This window comes from Peromyscus leucopus, chromosome 2 (genome assembly GCF_004664715.2).
Source record: "Peromyscus leucopus breed LL Stock chromosome 2, UCI_PerLeu_2.1, whole genome shotgun sequence".
In the NCBI taxonomy this organism is placed as follows: domain Eukaryota; kingdom Metazoa; phylum Chordata; class Mammalia; order Rodentia; family Cricetidae; genus Peromyscus; species Peromyscus leucopus.
The window spans coordinates 109,315,253-109,337,999 of record NC_051064.1 but is presented as its reverse complement, the minus strand read 5'-3'; the positions used below and the strand labels follow the sequence as shown (position 1 = coordinate 109,337,999).

The 22,747-nt window shown below is 43.9% G+C and overlaps 1 protein-coding gene and 1 non-coding gene across 5 annotated transcripts in view; one reads left to right on the top strand and one right to left on the bottom strand.

Moving 5' to 3' along the window:
* The window catches only part of Usp24 (ubiquitin specific peptidase 24), a 142,909-nt gene extending 120,773 nt beyond the window's left edge, over nt 1–22,136 (bottom strand). For 2 of the 4 annotated variants that reach the window (XM_028887991.2, XM_028888001.2), the window contains exon 1: nt 21,560–21,927. In XM_028887991.2, coding sequence (XP_028743824.1) covers nt 21,560–21,874 — 315 coding nt within the window. In that variant the 5' untranslated portion in view covers nt 21,875–21,927. Of the gene's footprint in view, nt 1–21,559 lie in introns of all 4 variants that reach the window. The other 2 variants (XM_028888012.2, XM_037202768.1) reach the window with 2 other exon arrangements.
* Nucleotides 5,824–5,930, top strand: LOC114707717. The gene has a single exon (XR_003736694.1). It is a non-coding gene; the product is annotated as a U6 spliceosomal RNA (small nuclear RNA).
* Nucleotides 22,137–22,747: the final 611 nt, after the last annotated feature.

Here is a 22,747-nt window from a genome sequence, read left to right as displayed (position 1 = left end):
GCCTTCAGTGTGAAGCTGGCAGGAGGAGGGATGGTGTGACAGAGGGGAGCGGAGTGAGCGAGCAGGAAGGGAAAGTCGCATACCTGGCAGTCCTGAGCTCACACACTAACAGAGCAAACAAACTGGGCTCAGGGAAGACATGTTCCTCACCCAGAGTCTCACTCTGGACAGTGCCTTTCCTATAATAACAGTCACTCATATGTTTGGATTAGACGAAATTTTGTTGTGGCTGGGAGAGGTGGTGCACATCTTTAACCGCAGCACTTGGGAGGCAGAGGCAGGCAGATCTCTGAGTTCAGTTCCAGGCCAGCCTGGTCTACAGAGCGAGTTCCAGGACAGCCAGGGCTACACAGAGAAACCAGCATACAAAAATGAAGTTGTGTCCAGTGGGATGGCTCAGTGGGTGAAGGTGCTGCCAAGTCTGACAACCTGAGTTTGACTGTCGGGTGCACAGAGTGGAAGGAGTGAACTCCCTCTCCCAAGCTGTCCTCTGCCCTACACACACACACACACACACACACACACACACACACACACACACACACACACGAGTAAATACATGTAATAAAGAAAATTTTAATTAAAACAAAACGCTTAAATTTCAGTCCCCTCAGACCTAGGACATGCATAACAAACTTTCCAGTTTTTCCTTGGACAGATGGAGAGGCAAGGTTTCCAGAGTACCACTCCAGAACCCAGGCAAATGTTTTCACAAGGAGCAAACAAGGTGCTGGAGAGATGGCTCAGTGGTTAAGAGCACTGACTGCTCTTCCTGAGGACCTGGGTTCAGTTCCCAGCACCTACATGGCGGCTCACAACTGTCTGTAACTCCAGTTCCAGGGGATCTGATGTCCTCTCCTAGCCACCACACGCACCAAGCATGCATGTAGTACATAGACATAAATGCAGTCAAAAACTCATACATGTAAAATAAAATACTTGAAAAAATCTGTTTCAAGTGCAAACAGGATGGACATGGCTGCTCATCCTGCAGTGCCAGCTATGAGTGAGTTTCAGGACAACCTGGCATACAGAGTGAGACCTTGTCTCAAAACCAAACCCAACAAAAACCACAAACAAGCAAGCAAACTGAAATTTATAAAATGTCCCTACAATTAAGATCTGGGCATGAGAGGATTACCAACTAAAATCTCTTTTCTTCCAAAGCATTAGTATTTTTTTTTAAACTAAAACGATATTAACATTCTTGCTAAGAGGTTATCTAGCGTAGGCAGCTGGCATTTGTTCTTAATTTTGGTGTAATTTCATTTTCTAGGTATTCTTAAATGTGGATTCTGTCACCAACACTTGCTAACTTTGTGACCTTAAATAAGGTCCCGAGTCTCTCCTGTGTGCCTTAGTTTTCCTCAATGAGAGACAGGGACTAGGATTAGTACACAGCCAAGACTCCAGGTAGCAAGCTGAGGAGCCGACAGGAGCACATCATATAGCAGCCCAGCCTTTCTTCAGGTTGCTGGTAACTGTTCTCTCTCAGATGGACTGACTAGTCCTGGTATCCTAAAGTTACTTCAAATGTCCCACATCCTCCAAGAACTAACAGTTCTGCCTGAATCTGTTTCCTTCCTCCCTCTCCTTCCTCCTATGGTGGTGTGAATGATAATGGCCCCCACAGGCCCATATATTTGAATGTTTGATTCCCAGTTGGACTATTTAGGAAAGACTATGAGGCGTGGCCTTGATGGAGGAGGTGTGTCACTGGGGGCGCGGGGGTGGGTGGGGGTGGGACGGACTTTGAGGTTTCAAAAACTGGTGCCAGGTCCAGTCTTGCTCTCTGTCTGCCTCCATCTTGTAGATCAGATGTAAGGTCTCAGCTACTGCTCCAGTGCCAAGCTTGCCTGCCTGCCACTATGCTTCCCACCATGGTGATCATGGACTAGCCCTCTAAAGCTGTAAGCCCCCCCAGTTAAATACTTCCTTTTATACTCTTCACAGCAGTAGGACGGAGACTAAAACACTTCCCAGTCTCTAAGAGTTTGTGAAATTTTCCCAACCAACTGGTCACCTGACCATCTCAGAGCTCTCAATAGCTCGTTAACACGGCTTTAGCTGACGACTTTCACATGCTGCTTAGACTGATACAACACTCACGTAACTGCCATCCCTTGGCCTGTGCCCTTCTCCTTACTTCAAACTCTACCTGTCTTAATTAGGGTTTCTAGGGCCATGATAAAAACCATGACCAAAAGCTACTCGAGGAGGAAAGTGTTTATTTATTTGGCTTATATATCCCGGGCTCATAAGTCCCTTGAGGGGAGCCAAGGCAGGAACCTGGAAACAGGAGCTGAAGAAGAGGCCATGAAGGAGTGCGGCTAACTGTCTTTCTCTGTGGCTTGCTCAGCCTGCTTTTTATACAACCCACAACCCAGGTTCACCTGCCCAGGGGTGGTACCTCCCACATCAAGTGAGCTGCCCTACATCAATCATCAATCAAGAAAATGCCCCCACAGACTTGCCTACGGACCAGTCTGAGGGAGGTAATCCCTCACTTTGCGATTCCCTCTTTTCAGATATGTCTAGGTTTGTGACAAGCTGAGTTTGTGACTAGCTGAGTTTGTGACAAGCTGAGTTTGTGACAAGCTGACAACACACAAACAAAAGGAGGCTGAGCCTACCATTCCCTCTCCATTTCCTCCCCCTGCTGCCAACCAGTGCCTAAGGAGAGCTTCTTTGCTGCTCTGGGTGCAGGCCCTTCCCACACTAACACACGCACACACTGCACACACTCAATCGCACGTCACTCTCCAAACCCTTCTTCTGCTCCAGCCCCTGGAGCACAAGGTCCTGTCATGAAACCATGCACCTTGGGGATGATCTTCCATCTACCCAGAATGCCACACTCAATTAGAATGCCCTTTCTCAGGCTAAGAAATTTCTGCTCCCACAAAGCCATTTCAGATATACCTCTTCCAAATTTTCAACATTCTTCCAAGCAAGGAAATGTCCTCTGTCTTCTATTTTTACAGATAATTAGCATTCTGTATTTTCTGGAAGCTGTGAATAACCTAAGACAGGTTCTGACTTGGAAGTCTGGAGAAAACAATTAGATAAGAATCTAATTTCTTGTAAAGAACATGTTACTCTAGGGTGCTATGAAAAAACATGAGGGAACCATTCAGTCTTTTTTTTTTTTTTCCTGTTCTTGGTTTTTTGGGGGTTTGGTTTTTTTTTGTTGTTTTTTTTTTAGACTTTTGTGTGTGTGTGTGTGTGTGTGTGTGTGTGTGTGTGTGTGTAGCCCTGGCTGTCCTAGAACTCACTGAGATCCTCCTACCTCTGCCTCTCAAATGCTGGCTCCATTCAGCTTCTTAAAAGAAAGAAAATTTTAAAAAAGAAAGCATACCATAACATGAACAGACCCTGAGGTTAAAAGAAATAAGCCAGTTCCAAAAGACTAGTCTTATGCGATTCTACATATAGAATACTATAGTATATACTAGTACTATATGATATACTATACGATATACTAGTACTATAGGATTCCACATATAGTACCTAAATTAATCAAAAACTGAAATAAAGTAGAGTGGCATTTGCCAGGGGCTAGTGAGCAGTAAGTTTCTTAACAGGTATAGAGCTTATGGTTTTCGTAATATAAAAAAGTTCTAGAGATCTGTTTCACGACCATGTGAACATACTTAGCACTACTGAAATGTATACTTTAAAAAAGGAATTCCCTGCAATCACAGTTGAAGACAACCTACTATGTGAGAACATATATAAGCCAAACCCCAACAGACAACTACTTCATTGCAGTTGTATACTGTACACGTGGTTAGTTCCTATTCTTATCAGGCCTGACCCACCAGCACCATTTAACTCTGCTGCTCCCTGGCTCCCCCATCACCAGGTTCTAGGACAAAGCCCCTGCCTAGTTTCTCACCACCCAGTGTCTAGAAATGAGTACCTTGGAATCCAGTCTTCAGACCTCTTCTCTATTCATCAACACTTACTGCCTGTGAGTGGAGTCTACTCTAACGCAGTTTTTCCACCTTGTGTGCAACATTCTCTCTCTAAAGCACCGTTTCAGAAGTTGAATTATCCCATTCCCCATGAAACTGAACACTGAGGAATAAAACTGCCAGGTAGAGCTGAGCTTTGGTTTGACTCACTGAGAAATCTCAGTGGTTGGTTTTTATTGTTGTTTATATCCTCCCTCAAAAACCAATTTTTGCCCCTCTGGAGAATTATTACCCTGTTGAGAATGCAGGTCCCAATGGTGCTCTAAATACTACTTCTGGGCTGAAGGCTTCCATTTTGGGTACAGTCAAGAACTCTTATCTGAACTCCAACCATATCACCAACACCCTTTCTGACAATTTCACTTGAATATCCATAAGGCATTTTAACATGCCCTCCCTCATCTCAAAACTCCAAGTCCTCCTATTTTCTGGTCTAAAATCGTCAACCCCTTCCTTATCTTCCTAAAGTTGAAGAACTGACCTCCAACAATATTTGCTTCCCTGATGTGCCTCAAACATACCAGCCTTGTTCTTAACTGGAGTCTTCTCACTAAGTGTTCCTTCCACTGAAAGGAATTCAAATGGCATGACCCACTGCTTTTTAGATAAAGTTTTATTGGAACACAAACCTATTCATTTGTTTACATTTGGTCTGGTTACTTTCCTATGAGGACAGCAGAGCTGAGCAGAGACAGAGACTTTATGGCTCACTAAGCCTTAAATGTTTACTATGAGACCCTGTAGAGCACAACTCTCCTATCCACAGGCAGTGCCTTCACCTTCTTCAGGTCTTCGTTCACACATGACCTCCTCCACGAACGAAGCCTTCCCTGAACAATCTATTTGAAAAGCAGCCTGCTCTTGTCTACTTACTCTAGCAAGCTCTCTCCCCTGTCCACTTGACTTTCTCCCACACTACTTAAAAGCATCTAAGTCGGGCTAGAGAGATGGCTCAGAGGTTAAGAGCACTGGCTGTTCTTCCAAGAGGTTCTGAGTTCAATTCCCAACTACCACATGGTGGCTCACAACCATCAATAATGAGATCTGGTGCCCTCTTCTGGCATGCAGAAAGAACACTGTATACAAAATAAATAAATCTTTAAAAAAAAAAAAAAGCATCTAAGTCTACATTTTACTTACTTATCTTGCTTTTTGCCTGTCTTCCCTGGACAAAGGCTTTAGCAGGGAGATGTTTTGTTGCATCATCTAAGCTAGTGTCCAAAACAAAGGTGCTCCATAAATATTTATGAATCAGTGAGTGTATGTTAGGTATCTGATAAATACTTGCAAAAATGAAGAGAAGAGGAAGGGATCCTGGGCACAGAGAACTCTGTGTACTCAAGCTTTTCAGAGTGACATATTTAAAGTACATTGCCTATCTTTGTAATATCAAATCTGAGCTGTTTTAAACCATCTATTTAGACATTTGGCACCTCCAATCAGACTATGTTACACAGTGGGAGGAGCTTTGTCTTGTCTATTCAGTTCCCAGTGTCTATACTTTTATTTGATATTCAGCTGCTCCCTTACACAATTACCTCCAGAAATATCCCAGAATGCCTGCCTACACAGGTCTAGCACCAAGTGCTTAGGTCACTTTGAGATTATCTGATCCCTCTTTGCAGATGAAATTTTAACTAAAATCTATCTCAAAATAATTCTAATACCCACCAGAGACAAAGCAATGTCCCTGGAATCTCTATTTACTAACTTGTGAGGGAAACATGTCATTCACTGCTTTGCTTCCAACTACAAGTGGTATGGGAGGACTGAGTAAGACCACTTTCTAGTATGAACAAGGACTCTCCAGCTCCACATATATATTTATATTTAAAAAGTTCAAGAAGTGCTCGCTTGGGCAGCACATATACTAAAACTGGAACGATACAGAGAAGATTAGCATGGCCCCTGTGCAAGGATTACACGCAAATTCGTGAAGTGGTCCATATTTTTTAAAAAATAAAAAAAAGAAAAGAAAAAAAGTGAAAGAAAATGCCCTGAAAACTCAAATTTCAAATGAACAAAAGTAAATCGATATACCCTAAAAGGTTAGCTACACAAATATCACTCTACTATAGGTATATAGGAATATAACTCCATTAAAGGTGCCTTTATATTACTCCCTTTAGATAGAGATTCAGTGTTCACTCAAGCAATGCATTCTAATTTGCCTTAATGTTCATAGCTGCAATAATTCCTTAGGCTTAAGAAAAAGATCCAGAAAGTGAGACCTGAGGACAAAGGTGAGTAAAAGACAAAAAGGAAGAAAACAAGGTGCTATCATTTTTGGTGTGGAGAGAACACAGAACTGTTAAGTCCAGAGACGTAGCAAGGCAGGTCAGTGCTGTCCAGTCAGAGAAGCTTCTGTTTAGAGGGAGTGCTGGTCACTGCAGAGACTCACAACTGGTCCAGGTGCTGAGAAATGTGAGTGGGTGAGGATGCTCAGGCATATACAGGGCATCTACCTCAACCTCTACACGGCTCAAGGGAGACTACAGAAGAGAGGGTGGGAAGAACGCAGAACCCACGACGGGGAGGGCAGCTGTGAAAGACTGTCTTCTGGACACAGCATGGCTGCTGTGATACCATTCACAATCCACACAGGAGGGGTCAATCAGTACTCCAGCACGGAGGAAAGCAAAGGGCTCGGAGGACTGCCTTTCCGGAGGAGCTGCTGGCAGTTGGCGGCTGCTAGGCAGAGGGGGGCATTTCTCACCAGTGGTACAGCCACTGTTAAAATGTCCTTACTCCAATACATTTGCACCTATGCTACATGCAACCCTAATTCAACAACGGGTCCCCCAAAACAGGCAAGAACAAGAACCAGGCAAACAAAGACATGAAAATAGGAAGAGGACTTGTTGGGAAGGAAGGATTCAGGAATAAGACTGAGTTAATTAAGAAAGGGTGATGGGTGTTTGTGTGAAAAAGATCCAAATACATTATATACATGTATGAAATTATCAAAAACATTCAAACAAACAAACAAACATGGGGTTGAAGTCTCACCATTTGTATGACTTCAGAGGGAGATTTCTTAACACTGGCTCAAATGATATTTGTTGGAAAAACTGTCCTGTCCACTGAAGGATGATTAACACTGTGGTACCAAGACTATCTTAAGTTGTGATAGCTATGAGAGTCTAGACATTGCCAAAAACAATGTCTACTGCCGTGCACCACCATACCAAGTTTATGTGGTACAGGGGACAAACCCAGAGCTAATTCATACTAGGAAAGCACTCTACCCACTGAATTACATCCTCAGCACTCCTAGTTTAATTGTATGGTAGAATGTTTTCTCTTTCTCCACTAGAAATGACAATCTCTGCAAATAATCTCCTTACTCATGTCCCAACTAGGCCATGCAATGAAGTTACAGAGAAACGGCCTGGTGAACACCACTTCTAAAAGTGAAGATTGTTCTTAAAGCGTCTATTGTGTTCTTTCCCATGCACACTGTTGTTCTATGAGCTACAGAAGACTATAAAGCAAAGGAAGTGGTACAGAATACCCAAGATCAAATGGAATGTGTTAAGTCCAAACCTGGTTTGTTATAAAAACACTGGAAAAGTTCAGAAAGTCCATTCCCACAAGCTGTAATAGAAAGGAAACACCCAACAGGGATCTCCTCAGACTCTACATTTAAATGACCTTCAGCTACTGTTTAAAGTCTTAGGCACCCAGCCTAGACTACAACATGAGTTCCAGGACAGATAGAGCTACATAGTGAGACCCTGTCTCAAAAAATAAGAATAAAAATAAAGTTTTAAGCAACACAACGTTAGAGGGTTATGTGATATATATGAATGGAAGAATATTTCAAAATGGTGATGGCAACAAATAGTTTCAAGAGCAGATTCTTTCATTTTGCTTTGTACCTCCACCAAGAAATGCTACCTTAGACTTGATGAAAAATAAAGAAAACCAACCCAGTCCTCAAAGCACTCACAATTCAGTATGAGTGAAAAACCATAGTATCAATATAATGGGATAAGTGCCACAACATGTGTTAATGTTGCATGAATTCCTAAATGGTCTTTTAATAAAAGCCTGGAGCCAGATATTGGGGTCAATGCTGGAAGATCAGAGAGACAAAGGAACAAGCCACAGCTACTTCTCATCTTGCCAGCTCCACGAATCCTCTGACTGAATGCCTCTGAGTCCTCAGCTGAGAGGACTCTAGTTCAAATCTCCTCGTGCCTTATATACCTTTCTCCGCCCAGCCATTTCACTTCCTTCCTAGTGCTGGGATTAAAAGTGTGTGACTCCCAAGTACTGGGGTTAAAGGTGTGTGCCACCACTGCCTGGCATCTATGTTTAACCTAGTGGATTGTTCTGTTCTCTGATCTTCAGGCAAATTTTATTAGGGTACACAATATATCATGTTAAGTCTACTTTGTAGGAAAGGATAAGAGCAGATCAAACTGACACCACAAGCAGTTCTATGGATTAACTCTTACAGTCCAATACAGCAAGAGGAGGAGAAAGAAAGGGACAAGGTGGGTCAGACAGGAGAAAACACTTGAACAGACAAGGAGTCACAATGTGATCATCTGTCGTATTTGAAAGGTGACTTCTTAAAGTATCCTCTAAGAGTTCATTAATTTGTAGTTTTATTTCTGCAGTTTTTTGTTTGTTTGTTTGTTTTTTGGTTTTTCGGGACAGGGTTTCTCTGTGTAGCTTTGCACCTTTCCTGGAACTCACTTGGTAGCCCAGGCTGGCCTCGAACTCACAGAGATCCACCTGCCTCTGCCTCCCGAGTGCTGGGATTAAAGGCGTGTGCCACCACCGCCCAGCTATTTCTGAAGTTATTAAAATACAGAATCTAGGTCAAGTGTTGTTTTTGACATGCTAATACTGTTTCAAGTTAGTTTTCAAAATGCTTAATTTCAAATCTACAAATGTACACTATCTCTCAGTGGTCTTTTTGATAGCCACTAGGTTTACAACGTAGAGAACAAAGGAGCAGTTAGTTCTAAAGAACTGAAGGAGACACATCTGGAACCGTTTTTAAGCCAGGCTACATACTGGCCCAAGATTTTACAGCTCATTTTCAAGTTCTCAGTACCCATGCTGACTGGGTACAGTCGGGCAGGTGCCCAAGAGTGCTCAAGTGATAGGCTGATATAGCATCTTGGGATGTGACAAGAACTAAGTGCTCGGCCTCCTCCTCCTGAAACCCACCACCCTTCATTAACGCATGAGGAATTACAGATGGAAAATTCCTAAAGAAGAGAGCAAGGGGGCAGGGTTCCATAGTGACTTTGACCTTCTAACCCAAACAGTAGTTAACAAAGGGCATCATAATGACTAAGCACAGACACTTTCAGAGGAAGGACATATTTAAGGTGACCTCCAGTCAAGTACTTCCTCATGTCACAAAGAAATACATGGCTGTCATGGTGAGGCAAGCCTCTAACACTCAAGAGGCTACAGCAGGAGGATTGCTGCAATGGAGGGCCAGCCTGGGCAACACAGTGAGTTCCAGCCAGCCTTGTCTACAGAGCAAGACCCCCTCAAACAAACCAACAAACTTGAGGGTGATGGTGCATGTGTGTAATCCCAGTACTTGGGAAGCTGAGGCAGGAAGATTATTGTACATCTGAGGCCAGCATGAGCCAGAGTGAGACCTTGCCTTTAAAAAAAGAGTAAGAAGACATATGACAAAGTAAACAGAATCCACCTGATTTTGATAATGAGCCAAAAGTCAGGACAAGTGACAAGGCTTGACATGGTCCCTTCTAGGCCTGAGACAAATCTTCTATTTCTATTAATCCCTAAAGTTATAACGCTTAACTTTGTTTGCTGGGATAAGAGGAAGGGATGGCGGCAAACAGTCAGTTCTGTGGATAAGTTTTCTGTTTTGTAAGGGCTATCTTGTTATGTGGCCTTGATACTTCTCTCCAGATTATAATCACTATGCACTGGGTGAATAAGAGGCAATGTTGCATCATTTCTGATCTTTGACCCTTAGTGAATGCTTTGAATTCCTTTACTACAGACCTGTTCTAGACTTCAACCAAATAAAACTGGGAGTGATGAAAACCAAATAGGACTTGCTTGCTATTCCCTACAGATGCTTGAGTGCCTCTCTGTACACATATTGTAAACTATTGTTTTTATGGTAGAAATTACATATATTTGGCTTGCATCATTTCAATAGGTACCAAGTGCTCATTACTCACCTGATTCATCAAAACAAATATCCACTTGTTTCTGTGTGTGTAAGATTGAAGTATCAATGATCTGTTGCTACTATAATTCACCAGAACATTCCAAAATGAGGCAGGTAACATGAGAAATACATCTCACAAAATGAATATACCATTGTGAATTATTTTAGCACTCCAACAGAAAACATACCACAAAAGTCAGAATAGGAATAACAAGGCAGCGCCCACTTTAAGTGGCCTCTGAAAGATTTTCATTTTACAGGGCTGCTGCTACTTCCATCTCTAGTAAGCCTTTCCAACATTCCCAGCACTCTGGGAGACAAAGGCAGGTGAATCTCCGAGTTTGAGATCAGCGTGGTCTACAGAGTTCCAGTACAATCAGGGCTAATAATGAGCCCTGCTTAAATAATTAAGCAATTTCTTTTTTTTACATTTGTGCTTTTTTAAAAAAATAATTTAAAAAATGGCATAATTTTTAAGAGACAGTGGTTGGTTGAGACATTATCTTAAATACTCAACAAGTAAGTAAATACAAATTCTGTACATTCCATGGCACTAAAAAAAAAAAAAATTCCCTTAAAAGCTATTTGGTTTTCTGGCAATGGATACCACTATAGATAAACTGCATCACAAAAAATTCCCAAGGCACTACCAAAATCCTTTGATAAATCTATACTTCTTCATATTTACCTCATAATTTTAAAGTCTCCAGCTTCTAAAAATCAAATATAGTTTTTTACACTTCAGACATAAGAAATCTACTAGGCTTAAGGCTGTACTAAAGAAGTATGGTGGTTAATTCTTGTCTAGGGCATCAGGGAAGCACAGCTTTGTGTCTGTTTCTGGAGAATGAACTGAGAAGACCTGGCCTGAATGTGGCAACAGCAGCGCTGGCTGGGGCCTGCAGCTGAAAAGAAGGGAAACAGGAGAAAAGCGACTCTTTTTTTCTCTGCTTCCTGATTTTACTCAGATAAAAACAAGCTGGGAGCCTCTCCTGCGGCCGTCCCTTCCCTACATGACAGACTGTGTCCTCTAACCCGGAGACAAAATAAATGCTTCCTCTTTCAGCTGCCGCTGTGAGTCTCGGTCACAGCAATGAAGAAAGTCCTAAGGAACTGTGTCGGCTTTCTTCATCCTTGTGTTTACTCTCAACACCCACCTCAGTGCTTAGCATACACACAAAGTTCTTGACAAAAACTAGCTAAGCTCAATGGCTAGTTTCAGTAAATGGGTGTTAAACTATTTTGCTGCTCAATATAATGTGTGTTGTTACTAATAAAATTTAATTTAAACAATTACTTAGATTTTTTTCAGTTTTTATTCAGCGTTTTGATTCAGAGAACTCCTTCTATTTAATAAAAACAACAAATAGCTGTTCTGCTCTTTTAAGAATGTACAATTTCTGCATATAAAGGAAAGGATCAGGTGAGTGGAATCCTTAAAAACTGCAGATAGACGGGACCCTACCCATGACCTAACAACTCCATCGCTGCTAGGGGACACAGGAGCACAGAAACACCACTACCTGCGCCAGCCAGGGTCTACCTGTATCCCTCTGTACTCTATCCTTTACCTAAAAACAAAGCCTCCAAATAGCTGTTTCAAAATACAGTCACGGACCTCCAAAAGCTGGCAGGTGGACAAGACAGATCAATCAGAACACACAGCACGAGTTAGGAGAACAAAATGCTGTGAGATAGTGGGGAAGGATGCAGTGTGGGAGCCCAGAAAGAAGCAGGCAGGGCAGGAAGAGGAACTAAAATGCTGCTCACACTCAGACTCAACCTGGATAAACACTGGGGAATCAGTTTTCTTATAGTCAGGAATAACAACAGATAAAGATAGCTAGATAACCAAATATGAATCCTAGTTTTTATAAAATAGTTTCTGTGATGGCTAATCTCGGTTATCAACTTGACTAGATTTGCAATCAACTAAAAGGAAAGCTGCTGGGCACACCAATGTGGTATTATCTTATGATCTGAAGGGGGAAGACCCATCCTAAACATGGCAGCACCTTTTGGTGGCAGCAGACACAGGAGTACAGAAAGAAGGAAACTGCTTTGTGCACGCTTGCTTTCACTCCTGGTGAGTTCATCTACCTACTGTTGTGGTGGCATTCCTCCGGGGGATCGGGCCAGCGTCCTGGGCCTTCCAACACACACTGAAGACCAAGAGTGCTCCAAGACACCCCCAACCCGCAGCGCCAAGCTGGGACTATATGTCTAATAGCATTACAGATTCTCAGCCTCTCCGTGTGAGACAGCCACTGCTGGTCTACAGACAATACTGTGTAAGCCAATCTAATAAATTCAATATATAATTCTCATTCTCCAGCTCAATTACAAGAGGGGAAGCAATAAACTTTCTTTTATACTTCAGTTAGGAAAAAACCAAGTATGTCTCTTGTACTTAACTTTCCTCAGATCATTCTTCAAGTAATTTTAGAGTCTATGTCTAAGAACTGTTAAATGCTTTAGACTTTTTAACTACTTGCATTTAATGGGCAGACAACAGTTTGGTTGTCTGTATTTTAATGTTTATTTTATATTAATAAAACTTATAGGCCATGAGAAACTCATCAAAGAAAACTGTTGTGGAACATTAGTTTAAGATTGTTACATTTATTTATGCTGTGGAACATTTGTTTAATGATGCAAAGATGTGTTGCATTCTTTTATGTTGCATTTGTTTAACTCTGTAAATCTGTGTTACTTTGCCTGTCTAAAACACTTGATTGGTCTAATAAAGAGCTGAACGGCCAATAGCTAGGCAGAAGAGAGAAACAGGTGAGGCTGGCAGACAAAATAAATAGGAGGAGAAGTCTAAGAGGGAGAAAAGGAGGAGAGGAGGATGCCAGGGACCAGTTACCCAGCCACACAGTCAATCATGATAGAGTAAGAAGGAAAGAAAGATACACAGAATAAAGCAAGGTAAAAAGCCCAGAGGCAAAATGTAGTTAAAGAGAAACAGGGTAATTTAAGTTAGAAAAGCTGGCTACCTTAGCCAGCTAAGGCCGGGCATTCATAAGTGTAGGGCCTGAAAAAGATAGGGGAAAACAAAACAAAACAGAGAGAGAGAGAGAGAGAGAGAGAGAGAGAGAGAGAGAGAGAGAGAGAGAGAGAGAGAGAGAAGATACAGCTCCTTTAAGAAACTCTGCTGTTCAGCAGAACACTTAAACTGCCTTTTCCACACTAATTAGAAACAAAAAACTAAGTAAAAAACACCTGCCACAGTGCAGGGCACTGGCGTTCCAATGTTGGGGGGTTGAATGCAGTTCTTGGTCACCTACCTCCGACAGGGCCTGCAAGCTTCAGGCTTGGCTCTCAAAGACCCAAGAAGTGGGTAGAGCCAACTGCCAAAGCTGCGGTGGAGGTCTTAGCCACACTGCTTAGTTTATAGGCTCATGTGGTCAAAAAAGACTAGAGAGGTCCAGATGGGGAGGGGAAAAAACAACTCTAAACAGGTTCCAGTGTGTTTAAAAATGTGCATAGGCTTAAGAAAGAAAAGAGAAATGATATAGACAGTCACAGAAAGAAATAGTTTAAAAATAATAAAGTCTTTAAAGAGAATACATGCATGTGTGCGTGTGTGAAAAGAATAGCACATAGAGACGGGAAATAAACAGGAAGTCTGGATCCTGTATGTTGCTGTATTAACCTTGAATTTTTTGAATGCTGATGAGCAAATGACAACTGCTGACAGACATGGGATTGTGAACTGGACTGCTAAGCTGAACCAACCTAGATACTTTAGGGCTATCTTAACTTTAAAAAAGAAAAAAAAAATTACTTTGGGGAAGAGGTTTTGCTTTTGTTTTCACAGTAATCAAGAGGCTGTGGATTGGTTCCAGGTTAATATGGATCAGGTTTGATCAGGGGACACCTCCTGAATCTTGACAGGTCATATATATCAACAAAGGTTACAGCTGGTCTTCCCAGGACATGGCCATTACCTAAATTTTCTTAGGGACTCCTAAAGATGCCTTCACCCAGAGATAACAGGAAGTAGTCTAGAGAAGACAATGCCCACATTCCCAAGAGATAAGTTGGGTGGTTGTTGGTTATTTGGTGGGTTATGGATGTTTGTTATCATTTAGGGGAAATATAGGAATATAAGATAAAAAGACCACTATTAATCTCAGATATTTTGCAATGGCATGGATTTTGGTATATTGATACAAATTTAAAGTTATTTTGTTATACTGCATACATGTTTCTATTCTTTTGGGGTATCATGCTTATGCAGCTAATTTAAATTGTTAATGTATAATTAAGAAATGAGGTTAGTAGTTAATCTATAATAATGTTACTTGTAGTAACATTAGGTATGTTTTCAAGGTTAAATACATATATTTTAGACAGACAGATGATTTTCAAACACTTCAAAGACCTACAGAATGAATATGGCATTTAAGATGTTTAATAACCTAAGGTTTTTCATGACAATGAGCCACATCTGCTCCTGGCAGCATCAAATTTACTTCATAAAAGGATGATGGGCATCATTGAAACTCCATATGGAGTTTGCTTTCGATGTGGTAAGGCTAGCCATTGGGCAAGAAACTGCTCTTGCCTGGACTCCTGACAATGTGCTGTGCAGACTGCACAAATGGGACAAGGGAAAAGGCCGTGGAATTTTGACAAAGCAAGGCAGGGCAGCCCTTCCAGATTCCTGCTTCTGGAAGAGTCTGACAGACATTCTGCAGGACACAGAGGAAAGTGACTGATGGACTTTGCCAATACAAAGCTGGACAGTCATTCAAATTTCCTGCTTACTGAAAAGAATGCCAGATATTCTAGCAGGCTGAATATGGATGCCTCAACATTACAGAGGAACTTTGGGTGACTGTCCAGGCAGCCATATATCTCTGTTGTTAGGTAATACTACAGGCTTCTGGGATCTTTGATGGAGTTAAAGACTAAATAGTTAAAGTCCTAGTTTTCCTTAGTTATGATAAAAAGTAAATTAGATATTAAATTTTGGAATGACTAAGATAGATTTTTCTCTGAATTTGCTAAATACAAATGTACTGAATACTGTAAATGTAATCACTTGGTAACTGTTTTGTTATATATAGTTTTACTATGTTAAAGTTAAAACCTTTCATTTTTATTTAAACAAAAAGGGGGAAATGTTGTGGAATATTAGTTTAAGATATGTTACATTCATTTATGCTGTGGAGTATTTGTTTAATGATGCAAAGATGTGTTGCATTCTTTTATGTTGCATGTGTTTAACTCTAAAACTGTTACTCTGCCTGTTTAAACCACCTGATTGGTCTAATAAAACGCTGAACTGCCAATAGCTAGGCAAAAGAGAGAAATAGGCGGGACTGGCAGTCAGAAAGAATAAATAGAAGAAACCAAGGGGGGTTAAAAAGAGGAGGAACGAACGAGAAAAGGAGAGGAGGACACCAGGGGCCAGCTACCCAGCCAGATATGGAGTAAGAAGGAAAGAAAGATATACAGAATCAAGAAAGGTAAAAGCCCAGAGGCAAAATGTAGTTAAAAAGAAACAGGATAATTTAAGCTAGAAAAGCTGGCTAGAAACAAGCCAAGCTAAGGCTGGACAGTCATAAGTCTCTGTGTATGTATTTGGGAGCTGGGTGGCAGGCCCCCAAAGAGTAAAAAACATCCAACTACAGAAAACTTCAATTCATAAAAATCAGCCTCATCATCTCCAAATAACGATATAAATATTTTATTATTAGCTTATTTTAAATAGTGTGTATATACTTGTATGCAAACATAATTGGTTCTACAGTTTCTAACTTCTCAAATGGGTCAATAAATAAAAAATAAATTAAAATGAAGCCAGATATGGTGGCACACACATATAATCTCAGCACTTGGGAGGTAAAACCAGGAGAATCAAGAGTCGCATAGCAAGTCTGAGGACTGCCTGAGTACCTGAACTACACAAGACCCTTCCTAAAGGGGGCATGGGCAATGGTGAGAAGAAAAAAAAAAGCTATAAACTGTCCAACATGTATGTGTGTGTGCGCGCGCGCTCGCAGGCCAGAGGCTGACATCAGGCATCTTTTTTAGTCACTCTTCACTCCCTACTTACTAATGAAACAAAGAGTCTCTTGCTGAACCTGGAGCTTACCTATTCAGCTGCACTAGGGGGCCAGTGAGCTCCAGGAATCTGCCTGTTTCTGCTTGCCATATTGACTTAATATGATGTTCTGGCTAATTTTATGTCAACTTGAAACAAGCTAAAATTATCTGAAAGGAAGGAACCTCAATTGAGAAGATAACTCCTTAAGATCCTGCTGTAAAGTGTTTTCTTAATTAGTAATTGATGTGGGAGGGCCTAGCCCTTTATGGGTGGGGCCATTCCTGAGCTGGTGGTCCTGAGTTTTATAAGAAATGCTAGCTGAGTAAGCCACGGGGAGGGAGCCAGTAAGCAGCTCCCCTCCATGGCTTTTGTCTGCATCAGCTCCTGCCTCTTGGTTCCTGCCCTTACTGCTTTTGATGCTGAACTGTTATACAGAACCGTGAGTGAAATAAATCCTTTCCTTCCCAAGTGGCCTTCTTCACAGCAACAGAAACCCTGACTACAACATGTGGGTTCTAGGAATCCAAGCCTAGTCTACATAGTGAGCTCCAGGTCAGCCAGGGCTACAAGAGACCCCGTCTTTACAAAAATGAAATCAAAACAACAACAACAAACCCTGAAATCTCTTCAAATTACCAAAGCAGTACAATAAAGTTACAACAGTTATTTTTCTAATATTGAAACTAATTTCAAATCCTAAGCTAATAAGCTATATGATGCTGTCATGGTCTATTATGATTAACAGACTAAAAGCATACACTCAGGACACACAGAAGAAGTCCCTTCATACCAATTACAAATATTCTAAAAGCAAATGAGGGCTAGGGAAATAGCTCAGCAGGTAAGGTCAGAATGATGAAAGCCTCCAGGGCCAGGTTCGACTGCCCAGACCCACATAAAAAGCTGGAGAGCTGGCGCCACAGTTAGGAGCAGCTGTTGCTCTTGCAGAGGACCCGGGTTCAGTTTCCACATGATGGCTCACAATCACCTATAATTCCAATTCCCAGGGATCTGGTGCCCTTTTCTGGTCTCCGTGGGCTACAGACACACACACAGTGCCCATACATACATACAAGCAAAACATAAAAAAAAAAAAAAAAGCTGGACACAGTAGTATACATCTGTGAACTCTAAATTCCTATGGCAAGATGGAAGGCAGAGATGCAGAGACAGGTGAATCTCCCAGCTCATGAGTCAGCTAGCCTGAGGTACTTCATTCAGTTCAGCAGCAGAATCAAGAGAGATTGCCTCAACAAAGTGTAGACAAAAACAATCTCAAACACACACACACACACACACACACACACACACACACACACACACACCACTAAATAAATAACTGAAAAAGTCTTGAAGCAAATGACAGGACAACTGAAAAGAACCCAACCCTTACATGAACTCATACATACACCTAGTTCCCAAAGGAACAACACAATGATCATAGAGAAATGTTTGCTTTAAAAACTATTCTATGCCGATTTATTTTTCAGACTCCTTATTTTTATTTCCTCTACTTTCAACTGATCTGAGGATTATTTTTTTCCTAAATGGTTTTTTTTTAAAAAAAAATGTAGCAAACCATAGTAAAGCAAACTACAGATCATAGATTCAGATCACTGTTAGCCAAAATGTATACTCATTTGATATTTATACTACAACATACTAGGACTGTTATATTTTAGAAAAAATAAAATTATTTTAATAGAAGCCTCATTTATAACTGGGGAAGGGGGCCAAATGTGATAAAGTAAAAGAACTACAAGTCAAGGTGACTTTAATTCCCATGTGTTTTACACGTACCGTATGGCATGACTGAGGCTCTTAACCTGAGAAACAAAACCAAATAAATCAGAGAACTCTTGCAAATACTTCTGACACAATCCTACCAAAGGGATGTGTACATTCAATAAAAAACAAAACAAGAAGCTCACAATGACTTGGCTGATCAGAATATTATAGACATTTCAGAGTATTAGCCGATAGAAATGGACAGCTAAGAAAAGTTATTTCTTTAGTTAATGTGAAACTCCTTGCAAAAACTTTTAGCATTTTCTAAAGACAGAAAGGAAAAGATATATTTCATAATTACTAAAATGTCTAAGATGCCTAGGATACCTGGCCAGGACTTCTACAGACTCTTTGAGCAAGATTATGAAGACCAACTCCAGAGCTCTGTGGAGAGCAGAATTGGGGACCAGCTCTCAGCAGTGGCCAGAGGGGCACACAGGGTTTACTATGGCCACAGAAAACAATGAAGGCTTCCCACAGTGGGGGTCGTTAGAGCTCAAGAGAAGTTATTTAGAGCAGTTGTGAGATCTCACACTCTTTAATAATAGAACAGACTCCCTATTTGCCATGGAATGGTTCTGAAGTACTGCCATTCAAATTCACAATTAGAAGGGTTCTTAAGAGTCCCTTCCAGACCCCAAGACCAAGAACCACATCTACATCCACAGTCAACATTAACAAAAATAAAGCAGCTTCCTTTCCAAGGCAACACCTGTATTAATTGGAGGACATTACAAAGGCTTTCCATGTAGTCTAGGTGTTTTACAGGCTATCTGGTCTCTCTAAATGCAATTCTCTTGCTCTTACTGAAATGCAACATTCATTTTTCTAAATTTTAATTTCTAAAGCAAATTCTAATTACAGAAGGGCCCCAAATTACCAAACTGATTCTAGCTGTATGACCTTGGAAAGTCTCTTGCTGTAAAATGAGAGCGTGAAAGTAAGATCATTAGAATGTAAACTCTATTCTGTTGGCCGCTCCACGCTCTGCTACTGGGACAGGTCAGGCATGAAATGTTTACTGACAGTATCACTGCTGTCCCAAAATACATACATGTCAAATAAATATGACCATTGGTTTAGCTTTTTTTCCTCCACTATTTTTTATCCACGTGCTAAGTAAGGATGGAGTCCAGGGTTTCATGTACACTAAACATATTCTACCACTGAGCTGCATTCCTGGTCTTACTTTTTTCCTTTTTAACTTTTAGTCTGGATCATCTCAAAAATTTTTTTAAAGAACCCTGAAAATAAGATGTCTCATGCAGAAAGCAAAAATACATCTATTTTAAAATAAGGCACTCAGCTTTTAGAAATAGGGGCAAATTAAAGAGAGCTGGCAGGGCAGTCACCACTGTTTTTTACTCCAGTTCTGTCCCTTTGACCCATTACTGTATTCTGTTTCTTTTTCGTATGTAAGGGAAGCTGCTGGTCCTACTGGCTGCCTCTGTGAAGACAACTTCCCCTTTGGGGCCTGAAAGGCCACATCTGTAAAGCAAGGGGACTGAACTCATTATTAATTTCTAAAGTCTCTGCTTTCATTCTACCATTAATGTAGTCCTGATGCCTTGAGTCAGTGCTTACCACTCCTAGAATCAAAGAATAGCCTCCCAATTCGCCCTTCTCCAAACTGTTTCCTTTCCGTTATCTCTACTGGATCAAAGGAATCCAACCCTAAAACTATTAGATGTTCTAGGTGAAAAGCTCCCCAGCTTTTGATGCCAGAGACCTGGATTGGAATGTAGGTTCTGCTACTAAATACCTAAAATAGTGATGCAGCAACTATTTTTCTGAGGATTAGTAAAATGTACAGAGTCCCTAACCCAGAGCCTGACATACCTTTTAGAAGCCACAGTTTCCCACTACATATGTGACAAGGGTGACGACTTTAAAACCACACCTCTAGTAGGGTATCAGAAGCTGGCCTGTTCTCTGCCAGTACACCTCATGAGCAGAGCAGCCCGATTGCTCAATCGCTAGCCCTCTAGAACTCTCACAAGTAAGTGGTACTGCCTCCCACAGTCCAAACCACGCCGCAGGGGGAATGAGGGCAAGACGTTCTTTCAAAAGATAGAGTCTCGGGATTTTACCTGAAAGCAAACTTCTCAGTCTGCTGTTCACCTAAGAAGCCACTCGAGACTCTTCCAACTTCAATGTACAGGAAGTAAGCTAATGTTAATGTGCCACAAGTATTCTAACTTATTTTGATTTTCACTCATCGGAGATTAAAAGCAGGAACAGAAAATAAAATTTCTCACATAACGAAAGCACACTGAGCTTTGTAGACTCGTACAAACATGTTCAGGAAAGTGATAGTTGGCTTCTTGATTTCAAAATAGGTCAAAACTGGGGAGAACAAGGGAGGGGTGATGGGGACTGGCAGTTAAGCGACTTCAGGTCAGTGGCGCACACCTTTAATCCCAGCACCAGGGAGGCAGAGGCCAGCCTTCTCTACAAATTAATCATTAGCACTTCAGCTTCTGGGTGATTTTTCTTGTCCTGCCAAGCCTGTCCTCCTCTCCCATGTTCCTTGCTCACACTGTAAACCAAAGCACCAAAAGGCCTAGTTTTCACTATTTACGATCTGAAGTGGCTGATCAAACGCACTTGAGTCCCTCCCTTCTCTAGGCTGTTCAGTCCTGTTCCTTCTCCTCTCTGGCCCACGCCCCTCCCACCCCCATCCCCCAAATCACGCACATGCTCACCTCCCTGGGGCTACATCCCTTTCCTCAGTCTAATTTCCCCTCATCTGTGACCATACTTACCCATTCTGGGTCCTATTCCTGACCCCATCACTGTCTGGTCCTTCCTTTGCTCCTGCTCTGCCCAGGCTTCTCACTCATTTCTCAATCCACTACTTGTCATCAGACCTGACCTTAGTGAAGCCCGGCCCTCCAACCCAGACCTCGTAACAGACAAACCTGCTCCTCTACCTTGTATGCATTCCCACCATCCCTGGTCCTGTCTAGGCCCTCCTCATTTTGGACCCTGTCCTCTTTCTGACGGTTGGCGTAAAAACCCAAACCCTAATTCTAACCCCAACAGTCCTCCTGTGTGACCCGGCAAAGGCCTCTAGGCTGGCTGGCCTGTCGCACTATTTCTGACTCTGAACCTGGTGCTTATCCCAGTCCTTCACTGAAATCAAGTGCCACAAATACCCACTCCACTAAGACCCCAGTTTTGACACCTGATATTCATGTCCTTCCCATCTCCCCAAGCCAGGCGAAAGTGGAAACGTGGACCCTCCTCCGCACGCCACCAGGGACCCCTACCCCCTTACTCAAGCAGGTAGCCCAGGAGACCCCTCCACAGTCTAGGTCCGTATACCTAACTCCAGGCGGGCAGATTCCTCCCCCAAAGCCCTTCTCCCCATCTGACCCCAGCCTAATGACCCCGATCTCTGACCAGAGCCCGTGCTGTTATCTCTGCACCCCCAGTTTCCTTACAGCCCCCTCCTCCCAAGAGTCCCGCTGGGAGCCGGGCGGGCTGTGTTCCTTGCCCACGGGACTCGAGTGCAGCCGCCTCTCCCGCGAGGTCAGGGGCAGCCCCACTCACCTCCGCGTCCACCACCTCGTGGTAGGCTGGCGGGGGATCGAAGCCGCCGCTCCCCCCGGTGCTCCCGCCGCGGGAAGGCCCGCCGCCGTCCCCGCCGCCGTCGCCCCGTGGGCCGCCGCCCGGTCCCGGGCTGGGGCCCCCGCTATCCATGGGCTCGTAGCCTCCGTAGTCCAGGCCGGGCCGCTCGTTGGTGAGCAGCGCCACGGCCTCGTTGATGTCGTTCTTGGCCAGGCGCAGGGCCTTGCGGATGGTGGCCGGGTCCGAGAAGCCCATGCACAGCAGCGTGGTCATGTGCTGCTCCTCCTCCGATTCCATGGCTCCGGCCTCGGAGCCGCGCGCCGGCCGGCGGGCGGGCGGCGAAGCGGCGGCTGCCGGGCCTGGCGGGCCGCGCCGCGCTGCCTCGGCGCCGGCCCCGCACCCGGGCGGCGGGCCCCTGCGCTCCTGCCCCGCGCGCTCCGCGGCCGCGGGCCAGGGTGGGGCGCGCGCGTGGGCGCCGCGAGCCGAGCCGGAGCGGTGCGGGGCTCAGGCGCGGCCGGCCGGCCCAGCCCTGCGCGCCGCCATGTTGGCCTGCTCCTCCTCCTCCTCGCGGGGCCGCGCCTCCGCTCCCGGAAGCGGCACTAGCGGCGGCGGGCGGCGGGCCGTCCCCCGGGCGCGGGCTACGCGGAGCCGGGTGTGTGTGAGTGTGTGAGTGTGAGTGTGTGAGTGTGTGCTTCTCTGCGTCGAGGGCCAGGGAGGGGCGCGCGCGCGGAGCGTGGCTGAGGTGAGAGGCCGCGGCGCGCCGAGCCCGCCAGCGAGCGCGAGAGTCCGCCGCCGCCGCCGCCTCCGCCCGCCCCTTCCCCGGCAACAGGTTCCCTCTGGGACGGGAGGGGCGGGCGCGAAGCGGCTCGCTGGCGGCGGCGCTGCTGAGGTTCCCCGGCCGCCCGGGCCTCGGTTGACCTGACCCCACTCGTGTCCCATCGCGGGCGACTCCCCCAGCCGCCCCCGGAACCCTTGCCCGCTCCTCCTCGAGGGCTCTGCGGTCCGAGGAGCGCGGTCCCACGCGCCGCCGGAGCCCCGCTCGCCGCCCACGGACCCCGGGGCCCGGATCCGCACGGCGAGCGCCTTCCCTCCCCGCGCACCGTGGGCCTCCGACCCTCCGGCCCTCTCCGGAAAAAACCTCAGACCTTGAACTCCCTCCCTCTCCTGACG